Source organism: Monodelphis domestica, chromosome 2, assembly GCF_027887165.1.
Source record: "Monodelphis domestica isolate mMonDom1 chromosome 2, mMonDom1.pri, whole genome shotgun sequence".
Taxonomy (NCBI): domain Eukaryota; kingdom Metazoa; phylum Chordata; class Mammalia; order Didelphimorphia; family Didelphidae; genus Monodelphis; species Monodelphis domestica.
Window position 1 is genome coordinate 170,804,284 of NC_077228.1, and position 24,778 is coordinate 170,829,061.

The window sequence follows — 24,778 nt, forward strand, 5'->3', positions numbered from 1 at the left end:
ATAACATTCTTGTTCATGAGATCACGAGATACTCCTTCAGATAAGTGGAAGGTCTTTTTGTATCCCTAGTGCCAGGCACAGAGTAGGAGCTTAATAAGTGGTTTGTTTTTTTTTTTAAACCCTTACCTTTGGTCTTATACTATGTTTTGCTTCTAAAGCAGAAGAGTGGTAAGGGGCTAGTTAATGGGGTTTTAGTGACTTGCCCAGGGTCACACAGTTAGAAAGTGTCTGAGGCCAGATTTGAATTAATGTTTATTACTTGAGTGAATAAATGTTCATGTGAAGTGCTGCTGGGGAGAAGGGTGGAGGTTAATAGTTGCCCTTAAAAACAAAACAAAACAAAACAAAACAAAAAACAGAAACAGAAGGCTGCATACCATGAGCCAAAGACCCAAGTCCGTACTCTTTGCTTTTCTGTCATGCAGTTTTGTCTCCTAGGCTATGACCCAGTTATGGGACATTATTTACTCAATTGGCACTGACAGCTCATCATCATCCAAAAGGCACTAAGATGAAAAATCAATATGATGTTCTAACTTTTATCGACATTTTAATAAATTTTAGAGACAAATGGGTCTTTGAGATTACTGACATGGTTTGCTAAAAGCTTAATTGTTGAATAGTAGAGTGAAGTTAAAATCCATGTTGAAGGGAAGACTAAGTGGCATAGTAGAGAGGGCACCAGGCTTGTACTTGTAAGAATCTGGGTTCCCTTGGCAATCACTTAACCCCATTGCCTAGCCCTTGCCCTTCTTTTGTAGAGTTATTAGTAGGAGAGAATGTAAGGGTTTTTTATTACTTTTTTTTGTCATGCAAAACACACTTCCATACTGATCACTGTTGTAAAAGCACACTCAGACATAACCAAAAAGGTTTTTTTTTGTTTGTTTTTGTTTTTGTTTTTTAAATCCATGCTGAACTAATTACTTATTTCTTTTGTGGCTTTGGGCAAGTTATTTCAAACTTCTGAGCCTCACTTATATATAAAATATATACCTTTCCACTGTAAATTTTACCCATCTTAAGAACCCTAGATGGTAGAGATGGTTGATTAACTTATTCAAACTCACCCTACTCTACATCTGTGGGAAGATGGTCAATCAATTCTAGAACTCAGACGAAGTGGGAGACCTTAGAGTTGGAATCATTGCACAAGAATCATTTTGGATAAGCTGAGGAAACTTAACCAGGCCCTTGGGATTGTCTATAAATCATAAAAAGAGTTGAGAAAGGATTTCTTCCAGATACTGGAGTAATTGTGTCTTCCAGCCCAAGTATGAAGAAGAACCATCACAAGTGGAGGGTGCGGTTAAGAGATTTTAGCTTCAGCTTTGACCAGGTTTCCTTCCTCCCCCATTATCCTGTGGGAGAAGACCTTATGAACCTCCAAAGGTTTGGAGGCTCTGGACTGCACGTCTTACTATAAGTATATTAGCCAGATCCCTAGAGAGCTGATGAAATGGAAAGAAACATTCAGATTCATCATGCTTTAGCAGAATTTCTTGAGTATCTAATGAATGGAGAGAAAAGAATTTTCAGCAACTAAGAATTGTGGTCATATGTGCAGTCTTAGCTAGAGCCCACTTTCCCTGGACTCAGTATATACTTGTGGGAGAGTCTATCTCAGACTTTTGAGGGTGGAGGGGGCAAAGTAAGGCTTAATACTATTAAATATACTATATTTATATATACATATATAAATAAAAATACTATTAAAAAAACAAACCCTTACCTTCCATCTTAGAATCAATACTGTGTTCCAAGGCAGAAAGAAGAATGGTAAGGACTAGGCAATGGGATTAAGTGACTTGCCTGTGGTCACACTGCTAGGAGGTGTCTCAGATCAAATTTGAACCCAGGATCTCCCAACTCTAGATGGTGCCCTATCCATGATACCATTTAGCTGCCCTTGATTAAATTATTCTTCCCCCCCCCCCCATTTGAATTCGTTTATTTAGTCAATTTAGAACATTATTCCTTGGTTACAATAATCACATTATTTCCCTCCCTCCCCTTCACCGGCCCTTCCCGTAGCTGATGCACAATTTCATTGGGTATTACATGTGTCCTTAATCAGAACCCATTTCCATGTTGTTGGTGTTTGCACTAGGATGTTCATTTAGAGTCTACATCCCCAACCATATCCCTTTGACCCATGTATTCAAGCAGTTGTTTTTCTTCAGTGTTTTTACTCCCACAGTGTTTCCTCTGAATGTGGATAGTGGTTTTTCTCGTAGATTCCTCTAAGTTATTCAGGGTCACTGCATTGCCACTAACAGAGAAGTCCATTACATTTGATTGTACCACAGTGTATCAGTCTCTGTGTACAATGTTTTCCTGGTTCTGCTCTTTTCACTCTGCATCACTTCCTGGAGGTTGTTCCAGTCTCCGTGGAATTCCTCCACTTTATTATTCCTTTTTAGCACAATAGTATTCCATCACCAACATATACCACAATTTGTTCAGCCATTCCCCAATTGAAGAGCATCCCCTCATTTTCCAATTTTTGGCCACCACAAAGAGCGCAGCTATGAATATTTTTGTACATGTCTTTTTCCTTATTATCTGATTAAATGATTCTTGACTGATAATCTCGAGGTGGTATTAGAGTGGATGATATTACAGAATTACTATTGACCCTTCCCCACTTCTTAAAGTCCTTGATGTTTGCAGTTCTAGTTATCCTTCATTCCTAAACCATATTTCCTTCTCCATCTCAAGCCTTGCCAATTCTTTCTCAGTGAAGCCTCTCTGGGGTTCATCCCTTCCTCTGCATTTTCAGCCATCATTTCATACTATATTACTTTAGGATTTTTAAAAATATGAATATAGAAAGCACCACATACAATTAATATTTCTATATGCAAAGTGGGCAGATGAGGATTATACCCGAAATCATGAATATTTATTATGTAGAGCTTGCTTTTCTGTTAGTATAGATTAAATTCAGTGTTACTATCAAAGCCATCCTGCTCATCTGTTTCCTAGAGAACTATGTTCTGTTTGCTTTGGTGCATTAAAGATTTTTTCTTTTCTTTCTTTTCTTTTTTTGTATTAACAGTATTGCCAGCCCCATTTGCTCCCAATTCTCCCTATATCCTGCATCTATCCCCATTTCCTTAGGAGGGGAGAAGCAGATTTCATCATTGGTCTTCTGGAGTCGTGGTTGGTCATTTCATTGTTCAAATTTCTTTAGCCTTTCAAAGTGTTTTTTTTTTACATTATTGCTATTGTATAAATTATGCTGCTAGTTCTACTTTCGCTCTGAATCAGTTTATGCAAATCTTCCTAGATGTCTCTGAAATTGTCCCTTATATAATTTTTTATGAATCAAATAATATATTTTATTTGTATAACATAGTCATTTCCCATTTGATAGCTACCTTAATGTCTTTATTACAAACCAGCTGCTACAAATGTTTTCTCAGGGATTTAGATTTTTTTTACCATATTAAGAAAAGGTCCATTTACTTATATTATTTCCCATTTTTTATAATAGAAATTAGTTTTGCATTTTGTCAAAGGCCTTTTTAGTATCTATTGACATAATTGACATATTATTTATATTAATATGGTTTACTTATAGGCTTCCTTATGTTGAATCAACCCTATAGTATTAATATAAAACCAATCTGGTCATAATGTTGTAACCTTTCTAATATATATTAGTTTAACCTATTAGCTAATACTTAATGTAACAATTTTATATCAATGATCATTAGGGATAGTGGTCTATAGTTTTCTTCCTCTGCTTTGTCATATCCTTGTTTTAGGTATCAAATCCAAATTTGTATCATAAAGAGATTTAAAGGGTACTTTTTCTTATTGCAGCCAGAATAGTATTAGAAATATTTTTGAATGTTTGATAGATCACTTATGAATCTACCTGGTTCTAGAATTTTTTTCCTTTGAAAATTCATTTTTGGTTTATTTTTTCTGATATTGGGCTATGTAAGTAGTCTATTTCCTCTTTTGTTAATCTGGGCATTTCACATTTTTGTAAGTTTTCATTTATTTCCTCTATCAGTTTTGTTGGCATGTAATTGGGCAAAACTTTCTGGTAATTTCTTTCCCTTTTCACTCTTCATCACCTGTTTTCATAAAATCAGAAATCCTTGGAGTTGCCAAGTTGATATTCCTGAAACATAGATCTATTTTATTGTTCTTTTAAAGAAGCATTAATAACATATCACTAGGATAAAATACAAACTCCTCTAACTTTTAAAGTCTTTCTGAATCTGGCTCCAAACTGTCTTTCCAGGATGATTTTACACTGTTACCCCTTACATTCCAATCAGACTGGCCTACTTATGTTCTCCATAAGTATTTCGATCTTTGCCTCTGTACCTTTTTAGGGGCTATTTTTTTTTTCTGGAATGTTCCCTCCCCATACCCTCTATTTCTTGGAACCACTAAGTCCTTTCAGTGTTCAACTTGAGTGCTTTCTCCTTCAAAAAGCCTTTGACGATTCTCATTATTGCTAATTCTGACCCCTTTTCCCCCAAATTTATTTTATTCTTATTGGTGTATATGTTGTTTCCTCTCAGTAGAAGATCCTTGTTTTTTTTTTTATCCTCTATGCCTAGCATACAGTAGGCCCTTAATAAGTTTGTTGAATTGAATTGATACCAACCAATGAACCTGATTTCAAAATGTGAATTGCATCCACTATGACTACTTTGAATTTGAGGTATGTTCTGTTTAGGAAATCCTTTGAAATAAAAAACCCCATAAAACTGTAACCACTTCCGCTCTTAGGGAAAGCTTGTGGGTAACTCTGCGGCTTTCCATCAATCTAAGTACCTATATTTTCTCTTTGAAGTGGGATGCCAAATGCAAGGAGATGAGACATGATGGGAAAATTGGATGACATTTCCAGATTCCTCTAAGTTAGGTTTCTGCAAAGTTCTCATCATTTTGTTTGAAGGAAATTCCTTCCCACTTGGGACAAAGCATATAAGCACTGTCTAAAGGTAAATACAAACAGGCTAGGGATTGTCCATTCTAGATTCCTTTCGATGTTCAAATAATGAAGGGTCAATGGAACTCTCTCCATTTAAGAGCTTTTCTGTCCATTTGCAAAAGTTTAGCACATTTATCCTATTTCTATGTCTTGGATATTCATCTGAATCTGTATGTTCTTAAGAGTACAAGACACCCAAAGATATGGCCCTATATATAGGTATGGACAACATTAGCCCCATCTCTAATCATAGGTATTTTATAATGATGAGTTCTACCATAGGAATTCATTTTCAATTTTAATTAATTTGCTAGGTCTTGTTAAATAACCTGTAGTAACTGTTTCTGATAAAATGTCACATTTTGCTCATTTTTCTAGGTAAAAATATATCATCTGTTCTCTGAGACTATGACTGGCTATTGTAATTGAGAGTATGGTTTCTCTTTAGAACTTTTATCCTAGATATACTTATGTCACTTAGCAGTTTATATAAAATTTCCCATGTTGCTCTGAATTCTCACTTGACATTTCTGACCACACAATATTTCCAATACATTCATATACCACTTTGTTCAGTCATTTTCCAAGTGATAAATTCCTTTGTTCCCAGTTACCACAAAAAGTATTCTTCTGAATTATCTTGATGTATTTGGATCTGTTTTTTTATATATGCTGAATAGAGAGGTTGCCAGATCACTGCATACAAGACAGACAACGGTGCATCTTAGGCCCCAAGACTTCCCCCTTATGTGAAGGCTGAAGAACATCTTTTTCCTATCTCGCAGAAATCTTTTTTCTCTTTGGATGCTAGACCTCTTCTGGTCACCTGTTTTCATGTTTTTCATTTTTTTTTTCATCAGAATGAAGTGATTACTTGTGGTGATATATCTATATCTATCTATACTCTAGTTTGGAGGGGAAATCTCATGTCCACTTACCTTCGATATTCTATTGTCATCACTAGGCAGCACTTCAAAGCAATATTATTTATTTAGTATCTGAATGCCTAATTCTTTTTATTTTTTTTAAAACCCTTACCTTCCATCTTAGAATCAATACTGGGTATTGGTTCTAAGGCAGAAGAGTGGTAAGGGCTAAGCAATGGGGGTCAAGGGACTTGCCCAGGGTCACATGGCTAACAAGTATGAGGCAAGGTTTGAACCCAGGACCTCCTGGCCTGGCTCTCAATCCACTTAGCCACCCAGCTGCCCCCTGAATGCCTAATTCTGAAGAATATTACTATTTAGAGAAAAGAAAAAGGGTAAGAAATATTGCAAGGTGACACAGTAAGTAGTTTTGGACAGTAAATGCCATAGATTGAGAAAGCTGGATGTGGGCTAGTGGGCTTTTTAAGAGAAGGGTTGATAGAGTTTGGGTTCTAATTTCCTTTTGTAAAGACTAAAATTAGTCTGGCCACAAATTTTAATATTTTATTAATTAGAAAGGAGAAATTGAGAGAAGAAAGTGAGGAGCATTCCTAAAGAAAGGATTAATATATTGTCCTTTTAACTGGCTTTCAGCATATACTCTACCCCAGTAGTGCTAGGAGTGCTCAGTTAGGGTCAACACAGAGGTAGAAGAGAGCAAATTTGTTCCCCACCTCAATTGCTGGCTTTTTCCTGCTGACTACAGGGGGCACTAGTTTAGATTGTATCCTTGTGATCAGTCTCCTCAAAAACTGCCTTCACATGATCTTGCCAGCAGCAGCTCAGCTCCAGGAACCTCATACCACCTGGAGTAAGCTCATCTCCAAAAATCTCATCATACTGACTCAGTGTTAAATTCTTAATCACCTCAACTCCCTTAAGCCTCCTTTCCCCTCTAATAGGAGGGCTGAAGGGTAGAGTATGAAACTCCTCCCAAAGGGCTAGGGATTCACCTATCAAACTATAAGCTCCTCCAAAGGAACTGTCTTTTTAAATTTTGTATCCCTAGTGCTTAGCAGTGTCTGGCTAAAGTACCAAGTGTCTATTGAATTTAATTGATAGGCAGTGTAGAGAGTAAGGAATTAAGATGGATTTACCGTTTTCCTTAAAAAAAAATGTGTTTAAAATTACTGTTTAGTTTCTTTTCACTAAAGGTGTTATAGAGCAGTTCTTAACTTGTGTCATGGACCCCTGGCAGTCTGGTAAAACCTATAGACTATTTCTAGTTTCTAAATGCATAAAATATGTGATTTGAAAGGATATGGAATTGAGAATATGTTGTCATATTGTTTGACTCTTCATGACCCCATTTAGAGTTTCCTTGGCAAAGATAATGGGAGCTTTTGCCATTTCCTTCTCCAGCTCATTTTACAGATGGGTTAAGTGATTTGCTCAGGGTCTAGTAAGTGCCTGAAGCTGAATTTGAACTCAGGCCTAGGATTGTATACATTGTGTCACCTAGGTGTCTTAAATTATTAAAAAATAAAACAACCCAAGTTGATAGAGCCTGGGCTAATGACCTCTGATGCCAAGGTTGGATACTGTAAATGCTATTTTTTTTTAATGGGAGACGAGACAATATCCAAGGATCCTTCCCACTGAGATTTTATCATTCTGTATATAAGTACAGAAAGTGTCAAGTAGCACAAACTTAGTAAAGTTTCCTTTGATTTTCAGGGCTAATTCTAATTATCTACTTTGTAGGTTATTCAGTTTCCTGATTTCTTTTCAAATGTTCCCATGTGGTTTTGGAGGCAATGCTTTTATTATATTGAGAAGGGAAAGTGAAATTCAAGTAAAAAAAAATAATTTCCTTTCCGTGGATCTTAGAATCCATAAGTATTAATTCCAAGGCAAGAGTGTTAAGAGCTGGGCAACAGGTTAAATGACCTGCTCAAGATTACATAGCTAGGAAGTATCTCAGGCCACACTTGAACCCAGGGCCTCCCATCTCTAGGTCTGGCTCTTAATCCGAGTTACTTGGCTCTCTTCAACGCAACTTATTGCTTAGTTTTCCTAACTAAAATAAATTGGTGGTGGAAGAAGCTATTGGCCAAGTTTTTTTACACTACCTAGATTTCAATAATAAAATGTTTCATCTGACCACATTAAGGTTTATTGTCTACAAAGTTCTGAACATCAACTATTTAGGAGGCATGCTCAGTAGAGAGAAACAGCTTTTTATTATAGTTGATGACAAAACTGGAGGTTTTAGAGTTGGGAAGGCTTGTAGAGGTCAAGGTCTCTCCTGGCTGTGGTTTCCTTCCCCCCAACTTTCTATGCCTTCCCATAAAAATTATTTTGTATTTATGTTCATTATAGTTATATGTGAACATGTTGTTTCTCTCAAAAGGAGTCTTCCCTTTTTAGGGAAGACTATTTTCAACTGAAAATAATCTTTTCTCACTTAAAATTTCTTCTACCATTGTCTTAGACTTCTACCCAGTAAAATCATAAGTATCTAGAGCTGGAAGGAATCTTATTGGGGGGGGGGGAGTTCACCCCCCCATTTTAAAGGTGAATAAAATGAGGCCCACAGATATGTCCCTTGTACCATTCTCAGAACTGATGTGTTTCAGCCTCCTTTATGTCAACAAATACCATTTCTCAATTTTAAGTCAATGGACCTTTCTGAGAACTGGGTTGGTTCATGACAAACTCTTTAAAGTTTATATACATCAGCTATTATCATTGAAGAACATTAATTACTAAATCGAAGAAATAAATGAAAACAAAAGACAATCTCTGAATGCTAAATTTCTTTATGCCTGCACTATTGGAAATTCCAGAATCAAAGGTGGTGACATGGCAAGAGGTTTTGGACTTGGTACAGAACAAATCATTATGATGTCAGTTCTTTATAAGCCCAGCTTGGTTCTTCTCCAGTGTCTCCTCTTGGAGTTGTACCTGATCTTATTGCCAGTTTTCATGCGAATCCACTGAGGAATCGGACGATTTTGTTTCTGTTTCTTTGCAAGGAACCTCTTGATTCTGAAAGTCTTGTGGGAAGACATGGCGATGTCTCAGCAGGGTAGCCAAAAAACAGGACAACTAGTGAGAGAATATTTTAGTATTAGTATCAGTGATCTTAGCCCAGGGACTTGCACATATCAAACCCCACATAAACATTTGTTGAACCAAAGCACAGGAAACTATTAGTCCTGGCTCTGCACTCAGATTTATCCATCGTCTAGAAGTCCCAAATAATATATTAACACAGGCTATATTATAAATACAATACCTTGTATTTATCCTAAGTTTTTTTTAGAGGTGATACTCCTTTATTTTTACCCCCCAATTATGACTGTATTATGCCATATTTATATTGTAATAGTGTGTATTTCTAATACACATTATATATTATGTATATTCTAATTTGTATTTCTATAATCAAGAAGGATTTAGAACATTTTTTATATTATTGATAACATTGATTTCATCTGAAAACTGCTTATTCAGAGCCTTTGACATTTGTCAATTGGGGAATGACTTTTATTCTTATAAATTTGATTAGTTCTTTTGTGTATCTGAGAAAAGAGACATTTATCAGAGAAATCTGTTATGAAATTTTTTCTCTCAGTTTGTTGTTTCCCTTCTAATCATCTATTAGATGCATCAATTGAATTGGTTTTGTTTGTACAAAAACTTAAAATATAATCAAAATTGTTCATTTTACATCTTGTAATGTTCTCTATCTCCTGTTTGGTCATAAATTCTTCCCTTCTCCATAGAGCTGACAGGTAAACTATTTTTATATTCCCCTAATTTACTTACAACATAAGTAAATCATATACTTCGACCGTATCTTGGTATGAGACATTGATCTATATCCAATTTTTACTATGTCTTTCCCCCAATTTTGTCAATAGTGAGTTTTTATTCTAAAATCTGGGATCTTTGGGTTTATCAAACACTAGATTGCTGAAGTCATTTACCCCAAATCTAGTCCATTGATCCACCCTTCTATTTCTTTGCCAGTACCAAATTGTTTTGATGATTATTGCTTTAAAGTACAGTTTAAGATTTGGAACCCCTAGGCCACCATCCTCCACATCCCCCATTAGTTCCATTGATATTTTTGACTTTTTGGTATGGCACCAAATAAGTAAATTTAATTAAGTAGAATGTAGTTTTTATTATATCAGCTCGGCTTGCCCATGAGCAATTAATGTTTTTTCAATAGTTTAGTTCTAACTTTGTGTTGTGTTTTTTAATTGTTCATAAAATTCTTGTGTTTGTCTTGGTCAATAGATTCCCAAGTATTTTATATTGTCTAGAGTGACTTTAAGTGGAATTTCTCTAACTCTTTCTGTTGAATTTTGTCAGAAATATGAAAAAATGTTGATGATTTATGTGGGTTAATTTTATATCCTGCAACTTTGCTAAAGTTATTCATTATTTCAACTAGTTTTTTAGTTGATTCTCTTAAGTATATGGGGCAGTTGAGTGGGTCCGTGGACTGAGGGCCAGGCCTAGAGATGGGAGGTCCTAGGTTCAAATCTGGCCTCAGACACTTCCTAGCTGTGTGACTCTGGGCAAGTCGCTTGACACCCATTGCCTAGCCCTTACCACTCTTCTGCCTTGGAGCCAATACCCAGTATTGACTCCAAGACAGAAGGTAAGGATTAAAAAAAAAAAAGATACTTCCTGGTTGTGTGACCCCTGGGCAAGTGACTTAACCCCCATTGTCCAGCCCTTACCGCTCTTTTGCCTTGGAACCAATATACAGTATTGATTCTAAGATGGGAGGTAAGGATTAAAAAAAAAAAGTGATAGTTTAGTTTCCTCTGCCTATTTTTTATTGCTAAAGCTAACATTTCTAGTACAATATTATTAACTATGGTGATAATGGGTATCCTTGTTTCACTCCTAATCTAATTGGAAAGGCTTCTAACTTATTCCCATTGCAAATAATACTTTCAGATGGTTTTAGATAGATACTACTTTTATATTAAAGAAAGGCCCTTTTATTCCTATGTTTTCTAGTGTTTTTAATGAGTGTTGTAGTTTGTGGAAGGTTTTTTCTCCATCTATTGAAACAACCACGTGGTTTCTGTTAGTTCCAGGCAGTCAACTGGAAAATGTATATCGTTTATATAGATTTAAATTCAAATTTCACCTCAAATATTTACCAACTGGGCAAACCACTCAATGTTTCCTCATCTGTGAAGAGAGGAGGTTGGCCTCCAAGGTTCTTTCCAGCTCGAAAAACTACACTATGGGATCCAGTGCCTACTCCAATTACCATCAAAGCTTCCCAAATGTTTTTGTTTTTTAAGAGTGTCAAGTGCTAGGCAATGGGGGTTAAGTGACTTGCCCAGGGGTCACACAACTAAGGAAGTGTCTGAAGCCAAATTAGGACCTCCCGTCTCTAGGCCTGGCTCTCAATCCACTGAGCTACCAGCTGCCCCCCACCTGTTTGAGGGTGGTGGAAGTCTAGGGACTACGCAGGCCCCTTCCTTGGGCGCTCGCTCCCAGACTCATGAGCCCAGCACTCCACGAAAGAGTCTGAAGTCGGCTCTTAATCCCCAAGCGCATGGTGTGCCCCCTGCGATATTGAGACTCGAGCTTTCCCGCCCACATCGGAATCGGTTTTCTTTTAGACGCACGCGCAAGCCGTTGTCCGGCTTTGCTTAGTTCCCTAGGGCTCACTCACCACGGGTTCCAGAGGCAACGAGATCCGAGTTTTAAAGGAGGACGCCGCTCAGCGAAGTCTCCAACTGCTCGCAGGCTAAAGAGGGAGAGAAACGGTTAGCAAGTCAAAAGAAAGCTTGCCGTGGAGTGAGAGTACTTCCGCCCAGGCGGTAGGACTTAACCCTTTCTCTTTATTTCCGGGTCGAGGACGTATTACGTACTTCCTCGTGCCTCCCATTTCATGGCGTCTCGTGCGGAGGCCCAATCAGGCTTGAATAACACGCCTGCCTTCGTCCAGAACAGAATTGTCCGGAGCTGAAGACAAATAAATACATTTTTCCCCAAATCCCTGCAAGCCGGCAAGAATGGAATAGTCTTGTGCGAAGAACTCTTTTTTTTTTTTCTTACACTCCCTCTATCAGTCGGGAATGGAATCGTCTGCTACTGAAAAACCTCTCCTGCCCATACACCTTCTGCGGGCGAGAATGGAATAGTCTGGTGCTGAGGGGAAAAAAAAAATCTCCCTCGCCCACACACCTCCCCTAGGCAGGAATAGTTTCATGTTAATGACCAGTATTCCTCCCCCCCCCCCCAAACCCCCAATTTTCGGATCGGGAATGGAATAATCCCACCGGCTGGGAGGTTGGGGGTGGGACTGTATGTGTGTGGAGGGGAAGCGCACGCGCAGCTGTAAGACCGGGGCTAGAGGTAAGAGGAGGTTTAGGAAGCTGGGCGGGGACACAGGAAGAGAAAGCCTGAGTCGGGGAGGTACCGGCCCTTGCGGCTAGCTCTGAGCCCAGGGGAGGTAATGATCCCTTCGGCTAGCACGGAGCCTAGGGGAGGTAACAGCTCCTCTGGCTAGCACGGCCCCAGGCTGAACAGGTTAGTCTAACGTGGAAAGGCGGAGAAGAGAGACCTGTGAGCGCCCCTTGATCTGCCGGCGCAGTGGGTCCGCAGCTGGTGAGCCCTGTAAAGGCTCGGGCTTAGGGCTGCGTGTGTATGGGGAGAAAGGAGGAGGGAGGGCGCGAGGCAGGGGGGGGGGAGAGGGCGGGGCACGCATGAATGGGGGAATGGGGCGCGATGCGACCCTCACTCCCATCACTCTTTGCTGAGTCCTTGCAACCGCAGCTCCCCCTCACCGCCTCTGGGTGGGTTAGGGCTGCTTTGCAGATGGGAGGGTGGACGCTTCCAGCATCCCCAAAAGAACTGCTCTGGGCAGAATTGTCCTGGGGATCTGGGAACCTGCACTCACTCTTCCTTATTGGAGCGGCCTGGCTTTGCCCTATCTTGAGAGCGATCTTTCACCCTCCGGGGAAGGGGAGAGCCCTGCAGAATAGAGGCGGTTCTGGACCAGTTCATTAAGCACTTCCGAAGGTACCAGGCATGGAGCTATGAATCAGATGCCAAGGAAGGCAAAACCTCAGCCTCAGCCCTCAAGGTGCTGACAGTCTAATGGGGGAGAGACATCGTGCAATTAACCATGGGGAATGGTTGCAAGATGAGTACAGATGAGAGGCAGTCTCATGGAAAAGTTCTGCTGACTTCTAGAGGACCAGGAAAGGCCAAGTCTTGAAGGTAGCCAAGAAGTCCAAGCAAGGGGGCAGAGCCTTCCTGTATATAGATATGAAAGAGCCTCCTTAGCAGGCTGAGCTCTGAACGTCCTATGAATATCTTTGAAGAGGTTTCAGGGGTACAGTTTCAACAAACTAATCTTGGTGTGATTAGTATATGAGTTGATCGATGCAGAGAAGGATGATCTAGATTCCATATTGGCCCATTTTTTATATGTGGAGGTATATGCAAATAAACAAACCGATGATTTAGAATTTGGATGGATGGAAGTGTCCTCAGTAATTCATGTATAATTTCTGTGTATGAGAGTAGATATGATTAACCTAGACAGGAGAGATATATGGACTATATCCTATAATAGGGACTATAGTAAATGATGGGGATACCTTGGTATTGTGGTATCTAGGAGGTGCAATGGATAGAACTTGGGGTCTATTTGAGTTCAGATTTATTCTCTGACACTTAACTAGCTATGACCCTGGGCAAGTCACTTAACACTGCTTCAGTTAACTTATCTGTAAAATGGGGATAATGATAGCAAAGGCTGTTGTGTGGTGCTTAGCAAAGTACCTGTTACTTAGTAAGTGCCATATAACTGTTTCATGGGATTGTATGTATTTATATAGGAATAGAGGTACCGTGATGGCCTGTTTGTATGGCTTTATTTTCTGGTAGAATGTCTCCTGGGTGGGTCTGCTATTTTCTGGTGTCCGTAATATAGTGTTGTTGTTGCCTGTGAAATTTGGACAGTATACCAGCACCATGCCAGGAAATTGAATATATTCCATTTGAATTGTCTTAGGAAAATTATGACCACCATCTATTGTCATAATAATCTGTATACCAGATACTAAGGTCCTTTCTTGAACTTAACTGCCATTGATTCAAGCTCTACTACAGAGAGGGCAACTCTGATGGGCTGGCCACACTGCAAACACATTTGCCTAAAAGAGTATTTTTCAGAGAACTCTAATGGTCTTTCTGAAGAAGTAAGGTAAACAGTTGTGAGACATGGAAGACATTGGCACAGAACTGTCCAGCATGGCATTCCCACATCAAAGAAGGTATTGTACTCAAAGCAGAATTGCAGTAGTTCAAAAGAAACATGAACTACATAAATTTAGAGATATTTCCATCCCAAATATTCAGATTATTTGGTACCTGACCTGTGGAGCCTTAAGAGCTCATATTAGTCTGGTCAGCCACATTTAGATGCACTATATGTTGACCCTAGCATAGTGTCATCATTTTGGTCCCCTTCGAGTATGAAAGACAATCACCAGCCAACCAACTGAATAAACCTAAACTGAGAAAGAGAGAAATAAATGTCACACAGCAAGTTAGTTTTATTTTATTTTTTTATTTGTTATTTTATTTTATTTTAACATTTTATTTGGTCATCTTCAAACATTATTCATTGGAAACAAAGATCATTTTCTTTTCTCCTCCCCCTCCCCCCGGCCCCCCATAGCCAACGCGCGATTCCACTGGGTATCACATGTGTTCTTGATTCGAACCCATTTCCATGTTGTTGGTATTTGCACTAGAGTGTTCATTTAGAGTCTCTCCTCAGTCATTTCCTCTCAGCCCCTGTAGTCAAGCAGTTGCTTTTCATCGGTGTTTTTACTTCCACAGTTTATCCTCTGCTTGTGGATAGTGTTTTTTATATCCCTGCAGATTGTTCAGGGACATTGCATTGATACTAATGGAGAAGTCCATTACCTTCGATTGTACCACAGTGTATCAGTCTCTGTGTACAATGTTTTCCTGGTTCTGCTCCTTTCACTCTGCATCACTTCCTGGAGGTTGTTCCAGTCTCCGTGGAATTCCTTCACTTTATTATTCCTTTTAGCACAATAGTATTCCATCACCAACATATACCACAATTTGTTCAGCCATTCCCCAATTGAAGGGCATCCTCTCATTTTCCAATTTTTGGCCACCACAAAGAGCTCTGCTATGAATATTCTTGTACAAGTCTTTTTCCTTATTGTCTCTTTGGGGTCCAAACCCAGCAGTGCTATGGCTGGATCAAAGGGCAGACAGTCTTTTATCGCCCTTTGGGCATAGTTCCAAATTGCCCTCCAGAATGGTTGGATCAATTCACAACTCCACTAGCAGTGAATTAGTGTCCCTACTTTGCCACATCCCCTCCAGCATTCATTACTTTCCTTTGCTATCATGTTAGCCAATCTGCTAGGTGTGAGGTGATACCTCAGAGTTGTTTTGATTTGCATCTCTCTGATTATAAGAGATGTAGAACACTTCTTCATGTGCTTGTTAATAGTTTTGATTTCTTTGGCTGAGAACTGCCTGTTCATGTCCCTTGCCCATTTATCAATTGGAGAATGGCTTGATTTTTTTGTACAATTGATGTAGCTCTTTGTAAATTTGAGTAATTAAACCTTTGCCAGAGGTTTTTATGAAGATTGTTTCCCAATTTGTTGCTTCCCTTCTGATTTTAGTTACATTGGTTTTGTTTGTACAAAAACTTTTTAATTTGATGTAGTCAAAATTATTTATTTTACATTTTGTGACTCTTTCTAAGTCTTGCTTGGTTTTAAAATCTTTCCCTTCCCAAAGGTCTGACATGTATACTATTCTGTGTTCACCTAATTTACTTATAGTTTCCTTCTTTATGTTCAAGTATTTCCCTTTCTACTCCACTCCCTTCTTATCCCCCTCCCTTATTTTCCCTGTAGTCTTTCTAAAATTAACCCCCCCGCCCCCTCCCTCTCTTGTACTGCTTCCCTCCCCACCAGACCGTTTGTTACCCTTCTACTCCTCTATAGGGTGCAAATCTATTCTCTGCCCCCGATGGATTGGATTGTTTTTCCCTCTTTGAGTCAATTTCAAAGCACATAAAAGTTGAGTATTTCCTGTCTCCGACCTCTTTACCCTTCCAGTGTATTGATGTTCTAAATTCACTCCCATTTGTTTCTTTTCCCATTTTTTAAATATTAACCTATTTTTAAGCTCTAGTTATATATGTATATATATGCATACTCATGTGTATGTATTTTTGCATGCATATATATCTATATACCTATTTATGTCTTGTCCTTTCATCCTATACAGTTTGTCACTGTTCCCTCTAAGTGTACTTCTTTTTGCTGCCCAGGTAATAACAGTTTTTAAGAGTTACCAATGACCACTTTTCTTATAGGGATACATATCATTTTAACTTATTGAGTCTCTTAAAAATTTTTTTTGTTTTGTTTTTCTTTTCCCCCCTTTTTTAATTACCTTTTGATGATTCTCTTGAGTTCTGTGCTTGGACATCAAATTTTCTGTTCAGGTCTGGTCTTTTCTTTCTTGAAATTCTTCTATTTTGTTGAATGACCATACTTTCCCCTGTAAGAATATAGTCAGTTTTGCTGGGTAGTTGATTCTTGGTTGTAGACCTAGTTCCCTTGATTTCTGGAATATCGTATTCCATGCCTTTCTTTTTTTCAGTGTGGATGCAGCCAGATCCTGAATTATCCTCACTGTGGCTCCTTGGTATCTGAATGACTTCGTCTTGGCAGCTTATAATATCTTTTCTTTGGTCTGATAGTTCTTGAATTTGGCTATAACATTCCTGGTGTTGTCAGTTGGGGATCTGCGGATTCTATCAATCTCCACTTTTCCCTCTTGTTCTAGAATATCGGGGCAGTTTTCTTTAATAATTTCCTGTAATATAATGTCTAGGCTTTTTCTTTTGTCATGGTCTTCTGGTAGGCCAGTGATTCTTAAATTGTTTCTCCTTGAACGATTTTCTAAATCCTCTGTTTTGTGAATGAGATGCTTCATATTTTCCTCAATTTTTTCATTCTTTTGTTTTTGTTTTATAGTGTCCTGCTGCCTTGTGAGGTCACTTGATTCTAGTTGTTGTATTCTGGTTCTTAAAGACTGGATTTCATCCTTAGTTTTTTGGTCGTCCTTTTCCTTTTGGTCTGATTTTCTTTGGAGATCATCTTTCATCTTCTTCACCTCATCTTTCCTCTGCTTTGCCTCATCTTTCATCTCCTTTGTCTCATTTTCCAGCTGGTTGATTTTGGCTTTCAAGACACTATTTTCTTGTTTTAGTTCAAGTGCCTCTGTTTCCAGATGACTTATCTTAGTTTTTAATTTCTTTTCCCAATTGTCCTCAGCCTCTCTTAATTGTGTTTTGAATTGCATTTTGAGTTCTCCCAAAGCCTGTATCCAATTCTCTGGGGATTTCTGATTTTTCCTTTGCTGATCCCTCTCCCTCTATTTCGTTCGCTCTTTGCTCATTACCTGTGCAGAAGCTGTCTATTGTAATTTCTTTCTTCTTTTTCTATTGTTTGCTCGAGTTTACCCCTTCTTTTCTCCCCGTATTTGTCTGTGCTCTTGCTCCTCTCATTTTTTTTTTTGGGTTTTGGGGCTGTCAGTCTCCCCTCTTGGAGCTTTGTCAGATCTCTTGGTACAGTCTCTAGAGGAGGAATGTTAGCTTTCCTGTCCTCTGCAGGCTTTTGATCCGATTAAGTTCAACTGGGTTGGGCTGTATGTGCTCTGAGGCCAAAGACTCCTGGAAGGCTGGGCTGCCCAGGCTCTCTCCAGTTCTCTCCAGCTGCTTCTCCACTGTCCGCAAGGTTCCACAGTGCCTTTACCCGCCTCCCTGAGCTCTGAGGAGTCCTGATGATTATGTTCAACTGGATTGGTCTGGATGTGCCCCGAGGCAATGGTGAGACTGGAGCCAGATGGAGGGATCCAGCCATGGCCTGGTCTCCCCCTGGCTTCCTCCCCACTGTCCACGCTGGATGCTCTGAGCCCAGCGCCCCACTGCTCACAAGGTAGACCCTCCAAACCAGCACCTTTGCCCGCTCAGAGGTTCCCGCTGCTGCTGGGGGCTCAGCCCTCTGGGTTGGGGGGAGAGGGGTCCTGGGACCTTCCCTCTGCCTTCCCCTTAGACCTGAGTATTCTCGGATTCTGGCTTTTGGGGGGCGTACCTTTTGATTTGAGTCCAGAAGGAGGGTTCCCCGCCTCTGTCCTGTTGTTCAGTTTGAATTTCGGTGCCCTAGGAGCATTCAGTTTGTGATTGGTAAGGAAGGGTTTTCTGAGGTCTGAACTTTTGCTGTTTGCTAAGCCGCCATCTTGACTCCGCCCCAGCAAGTTAGTTTTAGTTTGACTAAGATCCCAGGTTTCCTGATTCCTAGCCCTTTGCTTTTTCAGTTATAACTCTTGGGCTTGGAGAATGCTGCTGAAAGACTGACTTGATTTTATATAGGAGGAAGATATCTGGCTGGTTAAATTATACATGAGATGGATAAAGAATACCCTTGATGGCTTATATAAAGGTACCATAGGTGGCTTTTGTCATACTGGCCCTTAGTACTCAGAGCCTCAGGACTTATGACTTTAAAGTCTTACACTGTCTATCAGTCCACTCATGGTTAGGAGTAGCAGGAAACATTACTGACAAAGAGGCTTGTGTTGCATATGACAGGGGAAAATCCTTTGTAATTAAGCCTGTGCTTTTAAGCTATGGAGTATCCTATATAGCCTTCTTTATGTCTGTGGAAGTGGGCACTTCTTATTAATTGGTCTGTGGTTGTGGGGAGTATAATTGAACTCCTTTTCTTTTTTTTTTTTAATATAGAAATGCTCACTTTATTTGGTGTTTGTTTAAAATAAATACAAATTAAAAATGTTAGTGAAAGTCAATTTCTTTTTGAGATGTTCACCTGTCTTACTATCAATAATTGAACTCCTTTTCAATTGCCTGGAGAGCCTGGATCACAGCCTTTTGTCTTCACAACTCCTGCCCCAAGGAACTTTAGCATACATAATGATGCTTCCTCAATTACCCTATCTTTAGAGTTTCACTATCCACTGAATTCCCATGACTTTTTTCTCCACTCTACCTTAGCTACACAGAGATGGCCATACCCAGGGGTATGCTGGCAAAGGTTTAATAATAGCCTGGATAGAAAAACAAAAACCAAAAAACTACTTACAATACATTTATGTCTACCAATATTAGTATTAACAATTTCTCCATTACTCTATGTCCTTTGGGTGCCATCCCCTCCCATTGTCTCCATTATATTGTGCTATCTTTCCTTTCCCACTCTCACTATTCTTCAGTTTCTCCCTATATATTGGCTGCCGACAAGCACATGCAATTCTTTCTTGTCCTTAGAAAATCCTAACCTGACTTGACCCATCCCCTTGCTAGCTGCCATTCTGTAGCTCTCATCCCTTTGAGATTCCTGTTTTCTGTCCTCTCTCATGCTTCTACTCTTAATAATCTAATTTGGCTTCTAACCTCATCATTCCAACTGAAATTGTTTTCTTCAAGATTTCCAATGATCTCTTGGACACCAAATTTTATTGCCTTTTTTCAATTATAATCCTTCTTGACCTCTTTATAGCCTTTGTTTATGTCCAAACTCTTTATTTTCCCCAACTTCCCTATTACTGTCAAGGGCACCTCCATCCTTCAAGTCACCCAGGCTCTGTAATTATCCTAGACTTCTCACTTGCTTCCACCCCATGTAACCAATTGGAGGTCAAACCTTGTCATTTTCCACATCTTTTTTCTCTTAGCTCATACAGCCACATGCCTAGTTCAGGCCTCTGTTACTTCTTGCCTGTCCTATTAGTTTTCTCACTAGTGTCAGTGCCTCAAATCTCTCCATTCCAGTTAATCTTCCTCTCAGTTGCCAAGTGTTTTTCCTTAACTGCAGGTCTGACCATGTTGATCTATTCCTACTATGAAATTGAAAGTTGGTTTTAATTCTATTTTGTTAAACCTTAAGCTAGATTTAATAGTTCCCTTTGATCTTACCCTTGCAAGTTTACTTAGGTAACCTTAGGTTGCTTAGGTTATGATTTTTTTTTTTTGTTAAACCCTTGCCTTCAGTCTTGGAATCAATACTGTATATTGGTTCAAAAGAAGAAGAGTGGTAAGAGCTAGGCAATGGGGGTTAAGTGACTTGCCCAGGGTCACATAGGTAAGAAGTATCTGAGATCAGATTTGAACCTAGGACCTCCTGTCTCTAGGTCTGGCTCCAAATCTACTGAGCTACTCAGCTGCCCCCTAGGTTATGATTGATTCTATTCTTTTGAGTCATTTCTCCACTCTTGTCTTTTGATTTGTACTTCCACCTTAATAACTTTATCTCCCCTTTATATTTCAGAGAAACTTGCTTAACCTAGGTGGTATAGTGGATAGAGTGCCAGGCTTGGAGTCAGGAAGTCTCATATATCCCAAGTTCAAATCTGGCTTTAGACATGGTATGATCTTGAATAAGTCACCTAACCCTGTTCACTTCAGTTTCCTAATCTATAAAATGAGCTGGAGAAGGAAATGGCAAACTACTTAAGTATCTCTGCCAAGAAAATTTCAATTAGGAACAGGAAGAATCAGATACAACTGAATGTCACAAAAAGGTCAAACTGATTCTATCTAAACTGTTGAGACCCCTCCCAAATTCCCCAAATGGAAGTTAAGGGGGTTTTGGAAGAGACATCCAAATGTTGTAAAATCAAGCTGACATTAGAAGTTTTTTACTTTCTTCTTTAATAATGTTTTATTTTTTCCCAATTGCATGTAAAAACAATTTTTAGCATTTGTTTTCTAATATTTTGAGTTCCAAATTCCCACCCTTTACCAAAAGCAATTTGATATAGATTAAACATATGTTGTAATAAAAAAAAATTTCCACGTTTATCATGCTGTAGAAGAAGACATATTAAAAAGAAAAACTCATGAAGAAAATAAAGTGAAAAATGGTATGCTTTGATTTGTATTCATAATCCTTGAGTTCTTTCTCTGGAGATGGGTAGCATTTTTTTACCTTGAGTCTTTTGTGTATACTTCTGGTTCTTTTCACTTCATTTTTCATCAGTTGTCATGTTAATTTTTTCAAGTTTTTCTGAAATCTCCCTGCTCATCTTTTCCTATACTACAATGGTATTTCATTACATTCATAGAAAACAACTTGTTCAGCCATTCCCCAATTGATGGGCATCCCTTCAATTTCTAATTCTTTCCCATCACAAAAAGCTGCTAAAATATTTTTTGTTTTATTTGTACAAAAGCTTTTAAATTTAATTTAATCAAATTTATTCATTTTTACATCTTATAATACTCTTTGTCTCTTGTTTGGTCATAAATTCTTCCCTTCTCTAAATATCTGCTAGGTAAACTACCCTAATTTAGTTATGGTTATATGATTAGTTATATCTAAATCTTATATCCATTTTAAATTTATCTTGGTATAGGATGTGAGACATTAGTCTGTACCTACCTTCTGCTATACTGTTTTCCATTTTTCCCAGCAGTTTTTGTTAAATAGTGAGTTCTGTAAAGGATAATTTTAGCATTGTGACCTAAACTATATTAGTTATTTGTCACCATGGAATATCCCAAATAAAAAATACCCAAGTCAGCTGGAAATTTATGGTGATTTAATTAATATAGTGGAAAGAAATTAAGAAGAAGGGAGAAGGAAAGGTTGCAGGATTTCTTCCACCTGGCTTGTGCCAGGGGGGAAGATTAGAGGCTTTAGGAAGATAAGGTTTTGGAGAGTAAAGGAGGAAGGAATCAGCCTGAACTCCAAGAGGGCTCAGCCAAGATGCCTGAACCTGAATGAGCTCAAGGGCAAACTCACTGCCAAAACCTAGATGATTAGCTGCCACCATGCCAAGATGTCGGAATGCTTAGCACCAGCCAGAGCTGCCATCCAGAGCCACCTCTCTGGGAAAAGAGACTGACGAGAGGAAACCCTGAGAAAAACCTAGACGATTCTACCTCACTTTCCTGCGTCTTCTCTGCACCAATGGTAGCCTAAAGCTTGACTTAGGACAACCCAGGGCCTGTCAGCTGTTTCTGATTTGTCAATTTCTCTATCAAAGGCCATCCTCCTAAACACTCAGTCTTCAAGCATGGTTACACATTCCTGATTTTGTTAGACAAAGTAGGGTGGAATAATGCAAAGTTCCTAAGACATCCCTAATTTTGTTAGGCTAAGCATCTTCATTGTTACAAATCAGGAGATAGCTAAATCCAATCTTCACAGTGCTTACTCCAAATGTTGGGATCTTTGAGTTTATCAAACTCTAGGTTGCTAAGGTCATTTACCTGTGAATTGTGAAGGTTAAAGTTAATGGTTGGATAATGATTATATGAAATCATGTGGTTGCCAATATTTATTCCATCTTGAATCAGAAATTCATTTACAAACATTTACAAATAGAGAGGAAACAATAAAGAAGAGAAATGTGAGGGGGATAGAGAAGTTATCTATCCTGTCAACCTAAATGTTTTCCTCCAAGTCTGCTTAATCCAGGCAGAGATTAATTAGCTCTCACCCAGGAAGCCTGGTAATGAATAACCACATGGCCTCCTCCAAGATGGAAGCTAATGTCTCCAGAAGCTAGGAAGGGGTCAGCCTTTTACTCACCCAGTGAAGTAATCCAAGAGTCAGAGTACACGTAGAAGCCGAGCCCTGAACCCATGATCCAAGCTGTAGTCTCCAGTGAAGCTACCTCAAAGCCTATCTAAGACTATCTCCAGAAGACAAGCCTTTCAGACTATCTTCTCAAAGACAATCTATCCTGAAGGAGTTTTGGGGCTTGCTTTTTATGGTTGACTTCTTGTCCTTTCCCCTCTTCACAGGGGCCAGAGTTTCCAAATTGTCTAGTACTGCCTGGAGGGCAGTGTCTCTGGGATCACCTTCTTACCTTCTAAGGTTAAATTCTCATCAAAATGATTCACAGTTTCCTGATTTGATTGAATTCCTGAGGGTGTGAATTCTCTAAGTACCTTACTAGCTTCTCACATAGTATTAAGTAGGGTGTTTCATCTTTTGTTTATTCAATTCAAAAGTAGACAAGGGGAGTTAATCCTGTCTTTAAGTCTAGTAGGGGTACCTTTAAGTTAGTGTTAACTCAGGATAGACAATAGAGTAAAGAATTCTCTTTCATAGTATATTGTATATCTAATCTACTCCACTCATATATAATTCTTTCTTAGCCAGTACCAGATTGTTTTGATGATTGCTGCTATATAGTATAGTTTGAGATCTGGTATTGCTAGGCAACCTTTCTTCACATTTTTTTCCATTAGTTTCCTTGATAGGCTTGACCTTTTGTTTCTCCTGATGAATGTTTTGTTGTTATTTTTTCAAGTTCTATAAAATACTTCTTTGGTAGTTTGGTATGGCATTGAATAAATAAATTAACTTAGGTAGAATTATCATTTTTATTACATTAGCTCGGCCTACCTATGAGCAATTATTATCTTTCTAGTTGTTTAGATCTGATTTTATTTGTGTGAAAGTTATTTGCAATTGTGTTCATGTAATTTCTGTGTTTGCCTTGGCAAGTAGATACCCAGGTATTTTATATTGTTTGGAGTGATTTTATTTTATTTATTTTTTAAAACTCTTACCTTATGGGGGCAGCTGAGTGGCTCAGTGGATTGAGAGCCAGGCCTAGAGATGGGAGGTCCTAGGTTTAAATCTGGCCTCAGAAACTTCCCAGCTGTGTGACCCTGGTCAAGTAATTTGACCCCCATTGCCTAGCCCTTACCACTCTTCTGCCTTGGAGCCAATACACAGTATTGATTCCAAGACGGAGGGTAAGAGTTTTTTTTTTTAATTTTTAAAAAACCCTTTTTCAAAAAAAATTTTTAAACCCCCTTAAATTTTTTTTAAAAACCATTATTAAAAAAAATTAACCCCCCCTTAAAATTTTTTTTAAGCCCTTAGCAGAGAGAAAGTGGTTCTAGCTGCACCACCAGAGGCTAGATTACCAGCAAAATATCTCAAAAATTGTGTGTGCTTGTCCAATCCTCCCCCCCAAACATACTTATCCTTAAAGGCAAAGTTAAGGGCCTAGGTGGGTAAATATCTGATGATGTTTGCTAAGTTACCCTACCAGAAAGAAAGCATCCCTTGTTTCTTTGGAATTCAGACTATACAGTCTATAATGCCTTTGTACTGCTTATCTGCAGCAATTTGTTTACTTGCATGCTGCATCTTCAATAGTAGCTTGACTCTCTTGATGGGGGCCACCGCAGTCTTGGAAATAACAGTGGCGATGCCACCGGCCAAGAAGTCCTTGGCAAAGGAGATGGCCTGTTCCGTCATCCTTACAGAGATGGTGGAATTGGAAACAGAAAGCTGGTGAAAGAGGACTGAAAGCTGGGGAACACTTTGCTATCTCCCCCTGGAATGATTTTAAATGGAATTTCTCCTTCTAATTCTTGCTGATGGACTTTGTTGGTAATATATAGAAAAGCTGATGACTTATGTGGATTTATTTTGTATCTTGTAAATTTATCAAAGTTAATAATTATTTCAACTAGTTTCTTAGTTGATTCTCTAATATTCTTTAAGTATACCATCATATTATCTGCAAAGAGTAATCATTTAGTTTCCTTACTGACTACTTTTATTCCTTCACTTTCTTTTTCCTCCTTATTATTAAAGCTAGCATTTCCAATACAATATTAAGTAATAGTGGTGATAATTTAATAGTGGTGATAATGGGCATCCTTGCTTCACTTCTGATCTTATTGGGATGGCTTCTAACTTATCCCCATTGCAGATGATACTTATTGATAGTTCTAAATATATACTGCTTATAATTTTAAGGAAGGACCCATTTATTCCTATTCTTTCTAGTGTTTTTAATAGGAATGGGTGTTTAAGTGTTGTAGTTTGTTGAA

At 38.7% G+C, this 24,778-nt stretch overlaps 2 protein-coding genes across 3 annotated transcripts in view; one reads left to right on the forward strand and one right to left on the reverse strand.

Annotated features, from left to right (window-relative positions):
- Positions 1-8,635: 8,635 nt before the first annotated feature.
- On the reverse strand, positions 8,636-12,454 carry LOC100617457 (60S ribosomal protein L39). 2 transcript variants are annotated; one of them, XR_008916296.1, is made up of 3 exons: positions 12,440-12,454; positions 11,546-11,838; positions 8,636-8,940 (listed from the first exon to the last, which is right to left on the reverse strand). XR_008916296.1 is itself a non-coding variant. In XM_003340217.4 (2 exons), exon 2 carries the CDS (start codon positions 8,901-8,903, stop codon positions 8,748-8,750), a length of 156 nt encoding a protein of 51 aa, XP_003340265.1. In that variant the 5' UTR covers positions 8,904-8,940; positions 11,546-11,698; the 3' UTR covers positions 8,636-8,747. The 2 variants fall into 2 exon arrangements, 1 of the variants encoding a protein (XP_003340265.1); XM_003340217.4 differs by lacking the exon at positions 12,440-12,454 and having other exon boundaries at positions 11,546-11,698.
- The window catches only part of YY1AP1 (YY1 associated protein 1), a 65,258-nt gene continuing 52,341 nt past the window's right edge, over positions 11,862-24,778 (forward strand). Inside the window, exon 1 of the mRNA XM_007482042.2 lies at positions 11,862-12,405. The gene's annotated coding sequence lies outside the window, so the exon portion shown is untranslated. The remainder of the gene's footprint in view (positions 12,406-24,778) is intronic.